Below are 17,770 nucleotides of genomic sequence, written 5' to 3'. Positions count from 1 at the left end.
TGCAGTATTTCTGATAAACAACTCAGCATTTCTGAGCAATAAGTCATTTTTTTTATTTATTTCAGTATTTCTGAAAAGAAAGTCAGAATTTCTGGAACAAAATAAGAATTGCTGGGTAACAAGTCAAAATTTCTGATTTTTTTCAGTATTTCTCAAAAAACAAGTCAGACTTTCTGAGTAACAAGTCAACATTTCTGATTAATTGCAGAATATCTGAAAAAATCTGATTTTATGAATAATAAGTTAGAATTTCTGATCGCAAGTCAATTTTTGTGTTAATTGCAGTATTTCTGATAAACGAATCAGCATTTCTGAACAATAAGTCAATTTTTTTTTATTTATTTCAGTATTTCTGAAAAGAATGTCAGAATTTTTGAAACAAAATAAGAATTTTAACATTTGTGAAAGTTTGTCGTAGCTTTGAAGTTCGACGAGACGTGAAAGTCGTTTTATACAAAAGTTCCATAGTGGTCCGTGACGATCCACTACTCCATTTTTATTCAAGTTCCAAAGATATTCACAAATTTTGAACGAGAAAGCAAAGAAAAACCAACAGAACTTGTGTTCTCAGGCCGTTCGACTCCAGAATTTTAAGAATGTGCAGTAAACACCGTGAAATTTCAGCCGAATATTTCGATGTAGTATATTATTGTGAAGTCGGATGCCTAAGCAGGATGCTGAAACGGGAGCCTGAGATATTATCGCATATTATTGCATTAGTGGTTGTACTCGTACGTGTCCCAATGTGGCATTGTTGTTGTCTATACCGACTGTATTCTGTATATGTTCTCTAATGCCAACAATTTTATAGAACAGTACAGTCGCTTATCCCATACTTGTCTCGATGTTACTCGGAAAGGAGGAAAAATCAAATAGAACACCCTATTATACTTTCATTAATAACTCTCAACTATTATATTTTTAGTAATGTTTTTAAGATGATTTGTAACAAGGGATAAATAATTGGCATGGCGAAAAAAGTACTTGAAAGGACCGATACCACACGCGCATCGTCTATCCGGTTACGGCGGTTGATTTAATTAATTTGGCAGACAAATTAATTGCATGCCCGAACGAAATTCAATATCGATCGTTAATCTATCACGCCGAACGCAACCTTATTATCTGTAATCGAATAGAAAACCCGCCGGGGGGTATTAAGTTAGTCGGTTCTGGCAACGTCAAATTTTAATCGGTGATTTTCGTTGTTTTAAAAAATTTTTTCATCGCAAAATCGTAAATTTGAGGAATGACTTATATTTTGACACCCAAATATAGGGTTCATTTTGAAAGATAGAAAAAGAAGGCGTAAATACAAAAATGCAAATGCCAGAAAAAATAAACAACTATCCGAATCTGTCAAAATGTATGTAATATGCAGTAAAAACTCCCCATAGCGAACGTCGATACGGACTTACACTAAAAAAACTAAGAAAGCCAAAATTTAAAGATTTTGATCGGGCAATGTCGAAGTGGTTCCAACGGCAACGTCTTAAAAATGTACCACTCTCTGGACCTATCGTCAAACTAAAAGCAGAAAATTCCGCTGAACAGCTTGGCATTATCGATTTCGAGACTTCGGGAGGATGGTTGGGGAAGTTCAAACAGAAACACGCTATAAATTAGGTAGAGATAAGTTGCGGAGCCCGTGATGTCGACAGAAACGTCACTAACGATTGGCTGGAGAAGACGTGGCCAAAACCAGCAGAAAAGTGCCCTGCTGACGACATTTTTACTGCTGACGAAACTGGTACTTTTTACAACAGTGTTAGTAGCTGCCAATATGAGTGGGAGAGAAAAAAGAAAGCTAGTCGTGACTGGAAAATCAACTAACCCACGATATTTTGACACTCCTATCGTCATGCAGGACTTATTACCGAGACAGAATGCGAACAGGACTTGAAGATGATCAGCCACTAAGCGAGTGGATAAAGCAGTTTCAAACAACAATTACGTTTACAAGTGAGGAGTTGCAAGATTTTATGGTGATAGATCAGGATGTGCCTACAACAGCAGACTTGACAGAGCAAGTCATATTACAACAAGCAAGAAAGGGTGAGGAAGAGAATCTCCAAACATTTCTTATTGCACTTTTTTTTTCTATCTTTCAAAATTAACCCAAAACATAATGAATAACCCTGTATGTACGTTACCGCAAATTTTCTTATCCCTACATTTTGATTTAAACAACTTCTATAATATTTTTTTTATGGTTCCAGTAAAATCCTGGGTTGTTTCTTGGACTCTAAACTCCGTTCCGTTACTGAACATCTTAAAAAAGCTTATCGTACTTTAAAACTAATTGTTTCTTATAGACAATACTTATCACAAGTGAGAGATATTCTATGGTGAATGAATTCAAAGACGCCAGAGAATCTCAAATTTTCTCCGAACTGCTGCATAATGCGTTAATAGATTAATTCGACTTGAGGACACGAGTTAGCTCTCTGAACTGGTCTGGTCTGGGTGGAGTCTACTTAGAGCAATGTTTAAATCTAGTATTCTCCATTGTCAGCAATACTTGTTCATTTTTGTTCAACATTTTCTATTCCCCTTCTTTTATTCCTACCTTTTGCCTTTTCTATCCGTCTTCGATATTTAGTTTTCTTTTTAACAGTATCCTTTTGCCTTTTGCTGCATGTTCTCCAAAATTGATTTCCACTTACGTTTATCTATTTCAATTTTTCATGCTGTTCGAGATAAACGTTTTCATTATCGATACACACAGCGTTAAAGAGCTCCCTCCCTGAAAACCCTCAACTATGTACAGGGTGCTGCAAACTCGAGGGGCCTCCATGGCTTTAAGCATGTGCAGCGTAATTAGCGCAAAAGTAATATGCACGTTACTGGCTCGATTTTCAAGAGAAGTCGAAAACTAAAAACCGCATCGTGATATGTACCAAAGCGTTTCTGGGCTACAGGGTGATTCTTAATAATGTGCGTTTCTAAAAACAATCTATAACTTTTTTATTTGTAAAGATAGAGATTTGCATTAAAAACATTTTAAATCTACCCGTACATTTTTTACCTCTTTGAGTGGGATAAGTTACATCAAAAAATAGTTAAGTATGCCTGAAACGAGATGTGCCATGTATGGGTGCAATAACAACTATTTTGATGAAAAAGCAAGTTTTTGAAAATGTAGTTTTCATCGCTTTCCCAAAGGGAAAGATCTAGTATCCCGAACTATTCGGAACGAGGGGATAGTTCGATGTAGAAGCGAGGACAAACTTAATCCAGATAAAAGCTTTGTCTGCTCAGTTCATTTTATTGAAAATGATTACGAAAGAGACTTACACAATGAGTTATTAGGTTTTTTTGTGTTAAATTCACCACAAAATTTAAATTTTAGGTTTACCTTTAAAAAATTCCTGTTCCCACCCTATTATTATTTAATCAGAAGCCACCACCAGAAGCAGGATTATCTAGATCAAAAAGACTTCATTCCAAAAATGCCAAAAAAGAAGCTCAGCAGGTATTGTCTGAGCTTCTAGCAACAACATCGAATGCCACAAGTGAAATTCTAGAGAAAAATCCATCTCCAGAACCCATCTCCGAATCCCAAATAATAAATTATAAAATATATATAAAATTATAAATTATAAAATAAAGATTTAAGGATATGCAGTAATATGTATTTTTTATATTATATTCATACGAGGGTACAATAAATACATATTATTATTTACCTACCACCTATAAATAGTTGTTATGTATGGCTTATATATTTTTTGTTTTTTAATATGTTCTTTAATATATCCAAAAATACGGATTTCTAGTTTATAAGTATGGGAATGCGCATTTTTTTGCGAATTCCCGCAACTAGCGAAATCATCAGTTTCCCTCCGGTTTATTTAATTTATCGCCATAGCTATATGGCGCCAACCCCGCTGATTCGGTTACTTCCACATCAGCGGCGGTTGTAACCGTAAATCCACAACGAAATTCGTCGATTGAGGCGGCCGCAGTTAAAGGGCCATCGGTGTCGATCGTGACGCCTGCAATGCGCCCGATAGCAACAATGGTGGACCTGAAAACCAAAACTTTATTGAACTGAGAAACGCAATTTCACCTAACGGTTCGATTCGGTGAGAAAAAATTCTGAAAAGTTGATAAAATAAACAATGTTCAGAACTTCGAAGTGACGAGGAGTGAACAGTCTCAGAGTGGAAGCCTCTTTCTATTCGGAATAATATAAAAGGCAGTATTTTTTTCACAAACTAATGAAACACTTTCAAACATGACTCATGAGAAAGCTGACGATCTTCATTTATTTTTTACCCAAAATTACGTTCAAAATTTGAAAAACCGACGTCAACACTAGTGAAACCATCAAAAATCCTGACATCGTAATTCGAAAAGCAGGAAAAAATTCAAGATATTCTTACAAACTTATTCTGTCGTCAACTCCAAAATTGTCATTTTTCGGTATATAAAGCAGCAGCTACAGTCTGTTCATAGATATAAAAAAGTGACTAACTAACGAATTAAGGAGAGACCCGGGCAAGCTGTAAGAATGGCCGAACAGGTCCGTATTTTGCTTAGAATTTAATTATTAATTGTGGTTTTGTTAATAAGGATACTAAACAATATTTATTTACTTATGTATTACGTACTTAAATTACTTAAAAATATTCACATAATATGTCAGTATCACTATCGCTATCATCGCCTGTTCTAAATATTATTTGCTCTATATTATTTGCAATATGGATATACGATTGTTCAGCTTTTTCTATATGTTTCACAGAATTTGCCCAACTTTGTGGAAGGATGTTAAAAACTTTGGTTTCTATAAGTTTCAGCACATGGGAGTTAACACGGGGAAAACATTGTTACGACGAATGGCAGATTTCAGTTGGTGCCAAACATGTTCAATGGGATTAAATGTACAGTGGTAAGGTGGAATCCTTAAAACTGTATGCCCTAGATTTTTTGCATAATTATCACAGACGTATTCCTTTTGTAGGTTCAAGCTTTGTAGAACCTCATTTAATTGCTTTTTGGTATAATCTTCGTGAAAATAAATGTCGTTATTATACATGTAGTTTTGGATTTTTGCTTTTGTGTCACATGAAGAAAGGATTTTAGTCAACTGTCTACTGTGATAACTTGCATTGTCCATTACAATTACGCTATTAGGAGGAATGTTTGGAACTAGTTGTTTTTAAACCAACTTTCAAATAAATCGGCGGTGGGGTCTTCATGGTAATCCAAAGAATAATCTTAAATAATTTTCGCAGACAGAGAAAGTCCAACTATCTTTAGAGCCAGCATGCAAAATAGTTATATTTTTACCTCTTTTTGATGGCGCGTTTGTTTTACACTTATCAGTTGAGTCAACCCAGCCCTTTTCCGGGGTATCATAAGTGTCGAACCAGGTTTCATCCAAGTAAATAATTGGCTTTTGTTGTTCTCTGTAAATCCTAATTTTTTCTAGATATTCCAGTCGCCATTTCCGAATTCTAAAAGATTCCATTAAAACTTGCCTTTTGTCAATTTTTTAAAATCTAAGATCCATGTGTTGAATACACTTCCATAAGGTAGTTGTGCTACAATTTAACACCGGTTTCATCTTTTTGAAGCCTCCTAATTAGGATATCTAATGTAGGCACGCTTTATTCCTCGTATCGCAGTTAAATTTTACGCCGTATTATATCTCACACTTTCATCTCCAGTCGAGAAAATGTCGAAATCGCTTCTTTTTCTCGTCGCTGAAATGGGATTATTCACAATTTTCCATACAGTTGATGTTCAATGAGAGTCAAATAAACGTTGTTTATAACTTCCTTAGTCTCAATAGAATAGTGTTTTCTACATTTGGGCGGGAGCATCTCCTGCATAATTCGCACACGATTCAACACATGATTCAACAAGAATGATTACAAATAAACTTAAACTAAGTCGTATACCAAACCAAAGAATATTAATTGGTCACTTTGTTATATCTATGAACAGACCATAGTTTATAATATTACATTTGATAAAGACAGGGTGTTGTCAAAACAATTGTCATGTGAATATATATAATTTCGTGAAAATCTAAACTTTTAGTTCTCATTTATTTTGTTAATAAGGTTAGTAAAAGTAGTGCAAAATATTTGCCTTACAACATCGGAATTTCGATAAAGCAAACACCGATTAATTTTGCAGAAGGGAATATTGGCACTTGTTAGTGCGTTATTTTCGATATGGACGGCGACGAGGGTCCCCGAATCGCAACACGGACATCTAAAGCGGATTAAACAAAACTGACGCGTTGTTTTGATTTCGCGGACCGTCATCCCAGCAAATCCGCGTAAAATAACTCTGTTTACGTATCGACGAAATCACGAAACACCGAACACGGACGCGGGTACGGTACGGTGGTTTACACTTCGTAAAGGTCGATTTACATTGAACAGATAATTTTGTGTGACGTCATCGACGAATTTTTTTTTTAGCTAGGTATTTCCAGATGTACTCAAATGTACGAATGTTCTCCTAACAACAAAGAACAGATTTAGTCACTAATTAACGATATACGAATTGCACAACCGCACAAATCATTCAAAATTAACCGTATCGGAGCAATTTATTGTTAACACAAAAAAACTAGTACTGTTTCCAACTTTGCGGTTCTTATAGTATTAATTAATTATAATATCATTTATGATTTACGCGATCGCCTCTAAAAAAGCGTTTTTTAGGTGCGGCTGTCTTCAAGTGGGCGATCGTATCATTTCGGTGAATCACCAGGCGAACTTGACCTTGCAAGAGGTCACGGCCATCTTGGAAATGGGCAGCGATTCTGCCGGCGGCCGACAGATGTCGCTGACAACCGAGTTCGACGTCGCCGACACCATAGTGCCCTCTAGCGGCGTGTTCACCGTCAGGTTAGCGAAAAGGGGACCCGGCCTGGGTATCACCATAACAGGTACGAGATTCACATGCTAGATGGCGCTCACATATCGACGAAACGGTAATATCTCGATGAACCGAGATAATGTCGCCTAGGGATTGTTATTTGTTATTGTTATTACAAAAACTTAAATACGTGTTTAATTGTCTAACAAAAGCTAAAATTGCGGGTATAAGGGATGATTCTAGATGAGAAAAGAAGAAAATATCTGAGCCCGGCTCGTGTATATAAAGTTGCGGCTCCGAAAATAAAGAGGGGTCGGCCGGGGTCGCCGCTTAACGGTCGGGATCAGAGTTTCAGGTGAAGGATTCCCGGGGTCAACTCAGGACGGCCCTTTATGGCGATTTAATCCGAACTTTCTCTATCGGAAAATCTCCGGGACCGGATTCGTCGTAAAAAAAAAACTCGAAATTTACGAGGGACTTTTTTTTGCGACTCCTTAAATTCGCTTCGATTTATCAAACGCGATAAATTTCCCGTGTGGTCTTTGAAGTTTCCCCAAATGGACGTTTTATTTGAAACAATATATAACTATATAACCAAATGCTAATTTCGGAAAATATAGCTTGCCATTAAATATGGGAAATTTTCCAAAAGTTGGCAACGCTGCAATCCTAAACGCTGTCTAACCTATTTCCATGTTGGGTGTTTAAAGTCTTTTCGGAGCTCGTACTGATGTGAAGGAAAAATGGGCATTTTACTTCCATCAAAACAAATCAATTAGCCGATGTTCGCCACAGATTCAACCACTCTCTTCTCCTTTCCGCCATTACGCCCCAAGTTCAAGTGATTTAAAGAAGGTAAAATTAAAATCTTCAGTTTTACTGTATAAATTCTTGTTTTACTATCGTAATCTGACACTTGTGGAATGACTCGAATCGGACGGGATCCTATTAGAGTAACGTCAACGAAAAAGAAGAAAAATTGGGTCATAACCCGTCAATAAAACCAACGAGATGACGCCAGCACGAAATTTCGGTTGCAAAACGTTCATCGTTGCAAAAAAAAATGCCTCTCGTAACGAATTTTCGCCGACGTTGTAAGTTTTTAAGCGGTGTTGTTAAGACTTTGTGCACGCCGAAACGCCTCTCCAAACGCGGAGAGGCTTTGTGTCGCTGATAAAGAGCGCTGACTGCGTGGGGAATAATTAGCGGAGTATTTTTTTCTCCCTCTCTCTCGGCGTTTTAATCGCTCTCGAGATATTAGAAATTCAGAACGTATTTCTCGAGTGGCTATTTTACGAACCCCGTCAAGGAAATCATTTTTAAAGGTTCTTTCTGATTGTTCGGTAAAAAATCATCGTTACGGATTAATTTGGGACACGCACTCGGCAATGTTTGCAATGATGATTGCCCCACATCTTTTGAACAGTTGTCCAGTGCGCAAAAAAAAGAAGAACTAGGCTTCGCTCTCCTATGCGTGAATGAATGCCGCTAGCTGCCAGATTGTACTGCCATTATAGTTAATTTAATAAATCAGTAAATTACCGAGCGACATCTTATTCAGTCGGAAAAGTGGCCGTACCTCTAGCTGCGATTTTAATCTGCGTCGCGCCATCTATCGCGTATCATGATAACTCGCGCATTGACAATATTTATTCGTTTTCGTGGAAGAAAAAGCGCTTTTTTTGAGTTTTCTTTTGATTATTTTTGTTTTATCGTTATTTTCAGCTTCGAAAACCTTGCCGGACGAACCGTTTACCATTTCCGAAATAAGGAGGGGCTCGATAGCGCACAGGACCGGCACACTTCACGCCGGAGATCGCATTTTGGCCATCGACAACAGACCGCTAGACCAACTCAGGTACCGTCGTACTTTTTGTGCCGCAAACTTTTAATGTTTATTTCGCAAAAATTCTGCTTTCGGAAAATTGGTGTTATAATCGCAAGCCTCTCCGATCAATACCGGAAAGTGCAGCGGGACGCTTCGTAATACGTTTTCTTGATTTTAGTCTGGAATCGGCCTTTGACATCCTACAAACCTCGAACAACGAAATAGTAACGTTAAAAATCGAAAAAACCGAAACGGAAAATTCCAATTTATTCCTAGATAGCGTAGTTTACACTGTGGAACTCCACAGGTATGGCGGCCCGTTGGGCATCACGATATCGAGCAGCGAGGACTCCACGGATCCGATCATTCTTTCTAGACTCACCGAAGGTGCGTATAGTCCATCGTGAAAATTAATAAAAGTTGCAGGGTTTCTACCACATATCGTATTCCACTTATTTTCTAGTGTTTCGGGGTGAAAATTACGGAAAAATTTTAGAGGAAAATAATAAAACTGCAGTGCATCCTAGTTAATGTCGCTTTATTTTAAAAATAGAAAATGCAAAAAGCATTACACAAACAAATCAAGAGTCAAAACTTCCATCATTTAAGCTGGACCGTCTTTATTTTCTTTAATTATTATAAACCAAATCCTAATTATACAAAAAGAAACTTAATAACCTCACATTTAATTTACCTAACCTAACCTAATTTAACTAACCAACCAAAAAGGTGTACTCCTTATAAAACAGAAGGAGAGTCACTTTACTATAAAATTCATTTTGATCCAGCCCTACGCAGCAGCGGCCCATGACACAGTTTCTTGTCCCTTGTTTCCATTTACTTATCCAGATTTTTGCTATATTCATTTCACGTTCTGCCTTTCATCTTGTTTTTGTCTTCCCATATTTCGACCTCTTCTTTTCCTCTGAAAATCTCGCGTGGTACTTTTCTCTCTCAAAATACGAATATGTGTTGTTAGGTTTTGCTTACCATCCATACTTGACTTCCATATGTAACTATGGATGTACCTTTACTCTTTAGTATTTTATTCAATGTAAGTCGTAACTACGGAATAATCAAAATAGAAGTGGCAACGTTAAATAGGTACCATTACAATCTTCTTCGTCGTGTGAAAACCAATCGGGCCAAGACGCTATAGCCGTTCGTCCATTACCGACGAGGCACGATATACCTCATATTTTTCTCATTTCGACGGCCAATATTTTTTCGTCACTTTCATATTATGCCGCTGCTGAATTAATATCGAATGGTTGAAGGCGAACGATTTCAGGCGGTCTGGCCGAGAAAACCGGCGCGTTACACGTAGGCGACCGGATATTGGCCATCAATGGCGAAAACTTGGACCACAGACCGTTGTCGGACGCCATACGGTTGCTGCAGACGTCGGGCGATCGTGTACAGCTCAAAATCGCCCGCAATCTGAAGCCGGGTAAGTACGCGTTTCGGCATGCAGCGATATACTCGTTTAGTAGATGTGGAATTTTTTACTGTGGTTAATGTTTCATGAAAGACCCGAGGTCTCTTATCTGATCTCCATCTTTCTATGTCGCTTTTGAACTTGAGCCAGATGTAATTTAAATGTATTTCAACATAACAACGCGGCTACTGCCAAATCGTAAGAAATTTGGCCCCCAATGTTGTTGGATAGTAGTAACTTGTGAGGTGTTAGATTTTAAAATTTTGCGATAGCATGTGAATGGTTGATAGTAAAAACGAAAAAACGAGTCACGAAAAAGCAGAGCAAAACGTACAAAAAGTTCAAGAAGACGGAAATAATACAAATTAATCATAGAAGGAAAAGTGATAGGAAATGATATAGAATCTATCTATGAAGAAAGTGATGAAAGGGAATCAAACTCAGGACAAGGCAACAAATGTAAAGCAGAGAGACGGTCATGTCAGTGAATGTATTCGTGTTGTTTTGCGAAAATGTACCCAAAAACTAACGGTCTTAGAAAAAGTATAGTATGCAACACGTTCGGTAAACTTTTTAACTAATTCATTTATTAAACACTCGCTCCGCTCGTGTCAAATAAACTCGTGAGTTAAATGACGTTTACCGCACTTGTTGCATAATATACCATAAAAAAAAAACAATAAATTTTACGTTGGTAGTTAGCAATTAAGGTATTTCTATGTTCTCAAGGTGTCAGGATTGAGTAGTCATTGATGAAAGATGGCGAGGATGCATTTTTATGCATTAATAAACATTTGATTTTCGTTATAACATTTTGAGATTTGAGACAACTGAAGCGATATGTCATGAAGAAAAACGGCTATAGCAGAAAAAAGGGAATTACCGAGAAACATCCGGAATCGACTATTATAAGATATTTAGTCCTTTTATTGCATCAATCGAAAAGATTACTTGATGAATAAATTTGATGTTAAGACGAAAGACGAATAGGAAAATATCGGAGGAAATATATAAAAATCATTATATACACTCAAACGGGCCCCTATGAAATGAAATGAAGCGTTAAAGAAGAGTATCTAAGTTCAGAGATTTTCCGAAAGCTCCAAGGAAAGTAAATTTTTTTAAACAACTTTTAATAGTTATTGGGACAAAGTGGTAGTAGCTGTTAAAATGTTGGAAATAAGAAGGAGAATAAGTTGGCGAGCTTACATTTTACGAGTGTAACATTTTAAGATTTTGTGGTAGAAAGTCAATGATTTTAAGTTCAATAAAACTTCTAAAAAGGTTGGGTGCTGATTAGTAAAATGAAAATACAGAAAACAATTGATCGCGGGCATCTTTTAGGGAAAACATAAGTTAATATAATTATATATTGGAATTTATTAGGCACTTAAAATATGGTCAGGTAAGTCACCTAATAACTGTGCTCCTACCTGTTCTGTGAACGTGCTTCAACTTGACGTCGGGATATTTTGACAGTAGTGACGTAGATTTTTTAAAAATTACATTGTCAAAAATTACCAATTAAAAGTATATTTTTGTTATTGGTCTGAAGATTGACAGTTGTCAACAGCAGACTTACTGGTCCGTGACCCATCAACTGTAATTTTTATCAGCTTAAAATACGTGTAGAAATGGGAGTTTTAGGAACCGGGCTTGAAAGACGCCGTAAACAGCTGGAGTAGCGCCAATTCACAATTTTTCTATCCGTGATCTACCACAGAAATAGAATTGAACCCGTTTTCCCGTTCGGTTTGCAGAGAACGCGATTCTGGAAGAGCCACGGTGCAACTATTCCAGTCCGGGTTTGATGAGTGTCGACAGCGCGATACATTCCTGGGACAGCAACACCGTCGACACACAAACAGAGAACGGGGCGGGTAAGGGTCCTCCCGGTGGTTCGTAAAATATCGGTATGCAGCGCCTTTTTCAGAGTTAAAGGACGTCGAGAGCGTGCTCAGCGAGCCCCTGTCCTATCAGGACCCGGTCCACGACCACGACAAGGATTCGACGCTGACGAAAAACAAAAAGAGACACTCCGAATTGCAATACTACTCCGACACGGAGGAGTTGTTTTGTCCGAGCCCGCTCCCGCTGCCGAAATACAATTCTGGCAACGCCGTGAAGTAAGTCGGGATGTCGACAATGCAAGCCAAAAACGGGCGTTTTACGATTTTAACGTTGAAGGAAACGCTTACTCAATTTGCCCAATAGTAACTGAATTTCATTTTTTAAAATCATGTAACTTTGCGTAAGCCACGGCAACATATTTACAACATCCCGAGAAACCACTTTGAATCGATGAAAACCCCTGAACCATTAATATTACCAAATATATTGGCTGTGAACTAAAACTTCTTTTCTTTCGTTTTATGGCCAACCAAGATTCGCCAGTTGACATTGTTAATTACGTGTTGAGGCCTACTTCGAACTGAACCATAGTACTGGTCTTTTGTCGACTTATCCCACGTATTTAATTTAGTTTTGATTTATTGAGCTAAGGAATCGCTAAACAAGTGTGCCTTAGTCGTCGCAAGTCTGCATTTATTTCCTAACTTAGCATTTTGGGCGAACGATCCTGGCATGCTGCCCAATGTCGGGAAAAAAATATATTGCCAGTGTGGATTAGTTTAAAGTCGCTTTATTATCGAAGTGGTCGCATAAATGATATTAAACGTACGTATTACGCAGAACAAACGATCGCTCACCCTTGTAGGCACATACAAAATTAGCTAGGTGATATGCGGTGGTCCAAAATACCCGACTTATGTATCTTCAATGTCTGTAAGTCACCGTGAACCCTTATATGCAGTGTTTTTTCAGATGTGAAAGGTAGGCGATAATTATCCATGTTTGAAAAACATGCATGTTTCCTATTCCAACTTAACTTTAGCCGTCGATATTTTGACGAATTTGCATAGTTTTTTCTCCAAAAATTTTATTTATGATACGGAAACTTTGCCATTTAAAATGCGCTTCTTTATTCATTTTTTAGAATAAATTTAAAAAACACCAATGCAATGTCCGGGACGACCATACTGCCGATTATATGAAAAAATAATCCAAGTGTTTGCTTTTTTAAAATTTTAATAGTCTATGTCTCGATGAGAAGCGTGATCTGTGCTTCTGGCCAGACCAAAGTCATTCGGTTCTGTACTTCAGTCACTTATGCGCGTGTTTAATTCAATCAGTTTTTTGTTCGTCAAATTAATAAGTGTGACTAATCCCATAGAAAATTGCTTTTATTTAAGTTGACGCTTGTTTTCTAACCTCAGCATTTTGGCCGAACGGCACTGGCAGAGTTGACCGATGACGGAGAATTAAAGAAAAGGATATTTTTACGTGTGTTAATTTAAAGTGTCGATTAGTTTAAAACTGTTGTAATATCGAAAGAGAAGCCACGAGACCATAAAAATTAAGGCGCATAAGGAAGTAGGATATGGTAACACGCATAATTCGGACTAGCCGACAGGTTTAGTGTTATTTCTTATTTACTACGGTTGTCGTAACGGGTTTTCGGTAGCTGCGTTGCATTGCAGCCACTACAACCAGTCAGGGGGCGCCGTGGAACGGATATCGGGCTCGTGCAGTGCCGAAAACATCCTCGACAACGAGATCTACCACGTGACCCTGTACAAGGACTCCATTTATGACGACTACGGGTTCAGCGTGAGCGACGGTCTCTACGTCAAAGGCGTGTACATAAACCGAATACGCAAGGGCGGGCCCGCGGATATCGTCGGGCTGCTCAGGCCCTACGACAGGATCGTCCAGGTGGGTTCGAATTGAAAATTAACTCCTAGGAGGTAAACGGGCGGGACGACAAACTTTCAGGTAAATGACACGAAAACCGTGGAGTTCGATTGTTGCCTGACGGTGCCGCTGATCGCTTCGGCCGGTGACCGACTCGAGCTGATCGTCGCTAGGAATCCCTACCTGGCCCATTCCTCAGAGAAAGTGAGAACGATCGCGTTGGGTCAGATTGACGATCTAGCACGACTTTGCTGACAATAATAACACCTACCTTTCGAGGAAATTTTTAAAAAAATATTTTTGAACATTAAAATGCGTTTTTTCTGAAAATATTAATTAACTCTTTACAGGTCGCAAAAAATCGTATATATGCCCACATATACGACTTTTTAAACGTTAAACGAGAATAAAGCTATAAACAACTTTTCGACGATTAATCCTTTGACTCGATTTTAATTCACACCCCAGTATTCAAAACATTTTCTTTCTATGAGGCCTTACTAAAGCTTGTTTTCATTGCCGGGTTCAGTATCTGGTGCGTCACAAATGAATTAAATAACACGCAGCACAAACACGAAAGCCTTTCTTACACCGAAATTATAAGTAAATCGACACCCTGGGCACGCATATCGCGATCCGCAACACTTTCTGCCGTTTTTTATCCTTTAACCGGTTTTTCTTGACTCAACTTGAACTTTTTTGTTATTTCTGTGTAAAAACCAAACAGACCCGTTGATATTTCGAGAGATTATTCTTCACACAGAGACCGGAAAGATTAGATACATCACAGACCGGCAAAATTAGAGTCCGATCTCAGCGACGTTGTCGGAACTTGCGATTTGTCCCTAACAGCGAGGTAACCCACAATTTTTGTCCATTAGTCATACTAAAAGATTCTTTGCTAGATTTTGAAGTTTTTGTCGACGAATTTAAAACTAACCCGACTATCTAGGACCGACTTATGTGGGTTTGGTTATTACAGTCGAAAAATCGCGCTAAATCGTCCATGTGACCCGTCGTTTGACCGCCATGGGGCGGAGGGGGGGAAATGACTCGCCATTTTCTCCGTTGCAGGATCTACACGGCGTGTCCAAGATGGCGCTGTCCGCGACACAGAACACCATAACGAAGACTTTGTAGGTTATCCGGTTTGAACGAGAAAATTCCAGGGGTGTATCGTAAAATATTTATTTTTTATTCTTAGTTGAATATTGTATCCGTATTTACAAGAATTATATAAATTCCGTTAATAAAGATTGAGATTAAACGTGGGGCGGTTTTATTTTGGGTTATGCCTTTACGTGTTCGGTAGAAGGGGAAATTTTGACTGCGCAACGTTGCCGGACTGCCATATTTATCTGATTTAACCGGAAAAGTACGCGATGTGGAAAAATGGAGATCATTTCTTGGGGAATTTATCGCGAAAACTCGTCAATTTTCAAAAATAGGCCACATTTTACAAAAAATTTTAATATCTAGGAACCCTTCCCCGTCTACAAAATACGTAAGCTGCAAGATAGCAAACACAAAAAAAATTTTTTCGATAGCTACCGTCAGTTTTTACGAAATAAGACCGTAATCCAGCGTTGCCGGTTCGTGTTTGATTAGTTTCTATTACGCTGTATTAACGGAAAGTAACGAAACACGAGCCGGCAACCTTGGATTACGGTCAAACGTTAAAAACGGTTACAAAAGCCAGGATTTTTTTCCCTAAAATCGTAATTTATTTATTGCGTAACGTAGATAAAATTTAGAACAATTCACCTGTACAAATAAATATATTTAACCTATTATCCAAATTTAAGTACATATTTATATTATCTAATAATACCTAAATATGCGGGGTGATTGTAGATGAAAAAAGAAGATTTCTTTGTATGAACATGGGCTTGTGGGTTTTCAAGGTACACGGTATCAAACTGTTTTAGCAACTAAACACATGCATTAATGTTTTGTCCATCGAAAAGAAAGTAAAACACGAAAAAATTCAAGAGACGAAAAAATTTTACTTTTTAATTGCCTAAATTGAAAAAAAAACTTGGTAAAAAGCCAATGGCGCACATTTTTTGACAAAAATATTCGATAGGGCGCCCTTCCGGTATGCCACTGCACTTTATAATTTTAATTTAATCCATGCTAAACGAGCCCCTTGTCACTACACATAAAACTGCCACATTCCAAGCAATATAGCGTTTGTTGGCAATGAAAGATATGCAATAATTCTTTTTTCCTCTCGTCTTAATTGCCTAATTTAAAAAAAAAAAAAGAAATTCGTGAAAATATCAGTGGGGCATAGATTTTTTTTTTCGTAAAAAATGTCGATACGGTTCAAATAGTTGCGTTTTTAATTGCCTAATTTGAAATATAAATTGATATCGGTAAAAATGCCAGTGGCGCACATATTTTGTGGTCAAAAGTGCCGATCGGGCTTGTTTTTTTTTCTCAAAAACGAAGCAAAATAAGGAAAAAATTGAATAGACGAGAAAGTTGCATTTTTACTTGCCTAAATTTAAAAAAAAATAAAATTCGTGAAAGTCAGTGGCGCTCACTTTTTTTTAGTCAAAAATGTGGATAGGGTCACGAAGGAAAACGAATCAAAATGCGAAAAAAATTTTAGAGAACAAAAAGTTGCGTTTTTCATTTGAGAAAAAAGAGAAATTCGTAATAAAGTCAGTGGCGCGCGGTTTTTGCGTGGCGGTGTTTTTTTCTTCGCCAGAATCGAAACAAAGCACAAAAAATATTCGAGAGACGAGAAAGTTTCCCTTAAAAAAAAAACACTTGAAATTGGTAAAAAAATCAGGAGCGCACATTTATATCCTCAGATATATCCGATATGGATACCTCAAACGATTTCTAAGATAATCACTAAGAACCCCACAGTTTGACACCCTGTATATCGAAAAGTATGCATAGGAAAAAATTCATTCATTGGGAATCTTATGTACAAAGCGAGTCCCGACTAAAATCAATAAATACAATCGAATTATTTATCGCCTATCTGACTAGCACTAACCTCAATCTCCTAATATTACTACGGTTTGAGCTTCCCGATGTCGAATTCCATGTTCCGCCTTCCGCTTCACGAAAACAACAAGTTACCTTTCGTTCTCGTATTGCTGTTGTAACTGCTGTAGCTGAAATTGTTGTTGATGTGCTGGTTCTTCTCGGCGTAAGGCAAAACCGTCTTCTCCCCGCGTCTCTGGTCGTATTTCGCCTAAAAAATCAACAACCGTGGTTTTCCCTCGATGCAGTTTAGCGCGAAATACCTTGTTGTAGAAGAGCACCCCGAAAATGGCGGTCAGCATTCCGCAAACGTTCAACCGGGTGACCGGATTGCCCAGGACGAACAACGAAACGGCTATCACGAATATGCGTTTGCTGCAGTTCGCCACCGCGTAAGTCAGAGGCGTCACCAGCGACAAAACGCTAAAAGCTACAATATTCTGCAGCCAATTGAGGACGCCGTCGACAATAAGCAACGCTATTACCCTGTAGTCTTGGTAGGCCTACAAGCGACGATTAGAAATGAATAAAAGTTCGATGGGACCGTCTCACCACTGACTTGTCGTTCCACAAGGACCTCAAGTCGATGTACGCCCACACGGGCAGAAACATAACCAGAGCGAGTCTGCCGAGGATGTGCAACAGCCTCAAATGATGCACATTGGTATCCCTCAGCACTTTCTTCGAGAATATATTCTGTAGGGAAAAGCCGGCGGTCGCCACCAACGCGCTGATCAACCCAACGAGATCGAAGCTTATCTCGGTTAAAGTCGCTATAGCTACGCCCGCGATAATGGGAATCAGACTCAGGTACACTTTACTCGTCTGTCTCTCACCCATTATTATCCTCGAAAGGACGACGGTGAAAAGGGGCATCGTCGCTTTCACTAAAACATCACGAC

At 38.2% G+C, this 17,770-nt stretch overlaps 2 protein-coding genes across 8 annotated transcripts in view; one reads left to right on the top strand and one right to left on the bottom strand.

Moving 5' to 3' along the window:
- Positions 1-15,131, top strand: part of LOC132702964 (glutamate receptor-interacting protein 1) — a 126,321-nt gene extending 111,190 nt beyond the window's left edge. Inside the window, exons 8-16 of one of the 3 annotated variants that reach the window (XM_060671899.1) lie at positions 6,690-6,916; positions 8,572-8,704; positions 8,853-9,061; positions 9,966-10,124; positions 11,873-11,992; positions 12,046-12,238; positions 13,652-13,886; positions 13,947-14,069; positions 14,940-15,131. In XM_060671899.1, coding sequence (XP_060527882.1) covers positions 6,690-6,916; positions 8,572-8,704; positions 8,853-9,061; positions 9,966-10,124; positions 11,873-11,992; positions 12,046-12,238; positions 13,652-13,886; positions 13,947-14,069; positions 14,940-15,005 — 1,465 coding nt within the window. In that variant the 3' untranslated portion in view covers positions 15,006-15,131. The remainder of the gene's footprint in view (positions 1-6,689; positions 6,917-8,571; positions 8,705-8,852; positions 9,062-9,965; positions 10,125-11,872; positions 11,993-12,045; positions 12,239-13,651; positions 13,887-13,946; positions 14,070-14,939) is intronic. The other 2 variants (XM_060671898.1, XM_060671897.1) reach the window with 2 other exon arrangements.
- Positions 1-17,770, bottom strand: part of LOC132702965 (solute carrier family 35 member E1 homolog) — a 44,229-nt gene that overhangs the window by 26,063 nt on the left and 396 nt on the right. The window contains exons 2-5 of one of the 5 annotated variants that reach the window (XR_009619003.1): positions 17,421-17,755; positions 17,132-17,371; positions 16,879-17,079; positions 3,622-4,030 (exon numbers count right to left, since the gene is read on the bottom strand). Coding sequence is in view for 3 of the 5 variants with exons in the window: in XM_060671900.1 (XP_060527883.1) it covers positions 16,945-17,079; positions 17,132-17,371; positions 17,421-17,755 (710 nt within the window). In the remaining 2 variants the exon portion in view is untranslated. Of the gene's footprint in view, positions 1-3,621; positions 4,031-16,175; positions 17,080-17,131; positions 17,372-17,420; positions 17,756-17,770 lie in introns of those variants that run through there. The other 4 variants (XM_060671903.1, XR_009619004.1, XM_060671900.1 and 1 more) reach the window with 4 other exon arrangements.

Source organism: Cylas formicarius, unplaced genomic scaffold (assembly GCF_029955315.1).
Source record: "Cylas formicarius isolate icCylForm1 unplaced genomic scaffold, icCylForm1.1 PGA_scaffold_6__28_contigs__length_40554024, whole genome shotgun sequence".
NCBI classification, from domain to species: Eukaryota; Metazoa; Arthropoda; class Insecta; order Coleoptera; family Brentidae; genus Cylas; species Cylas formicarius.
This window is presented reverse-complemented; position numbering and strand designations above follow the sequence as displayed.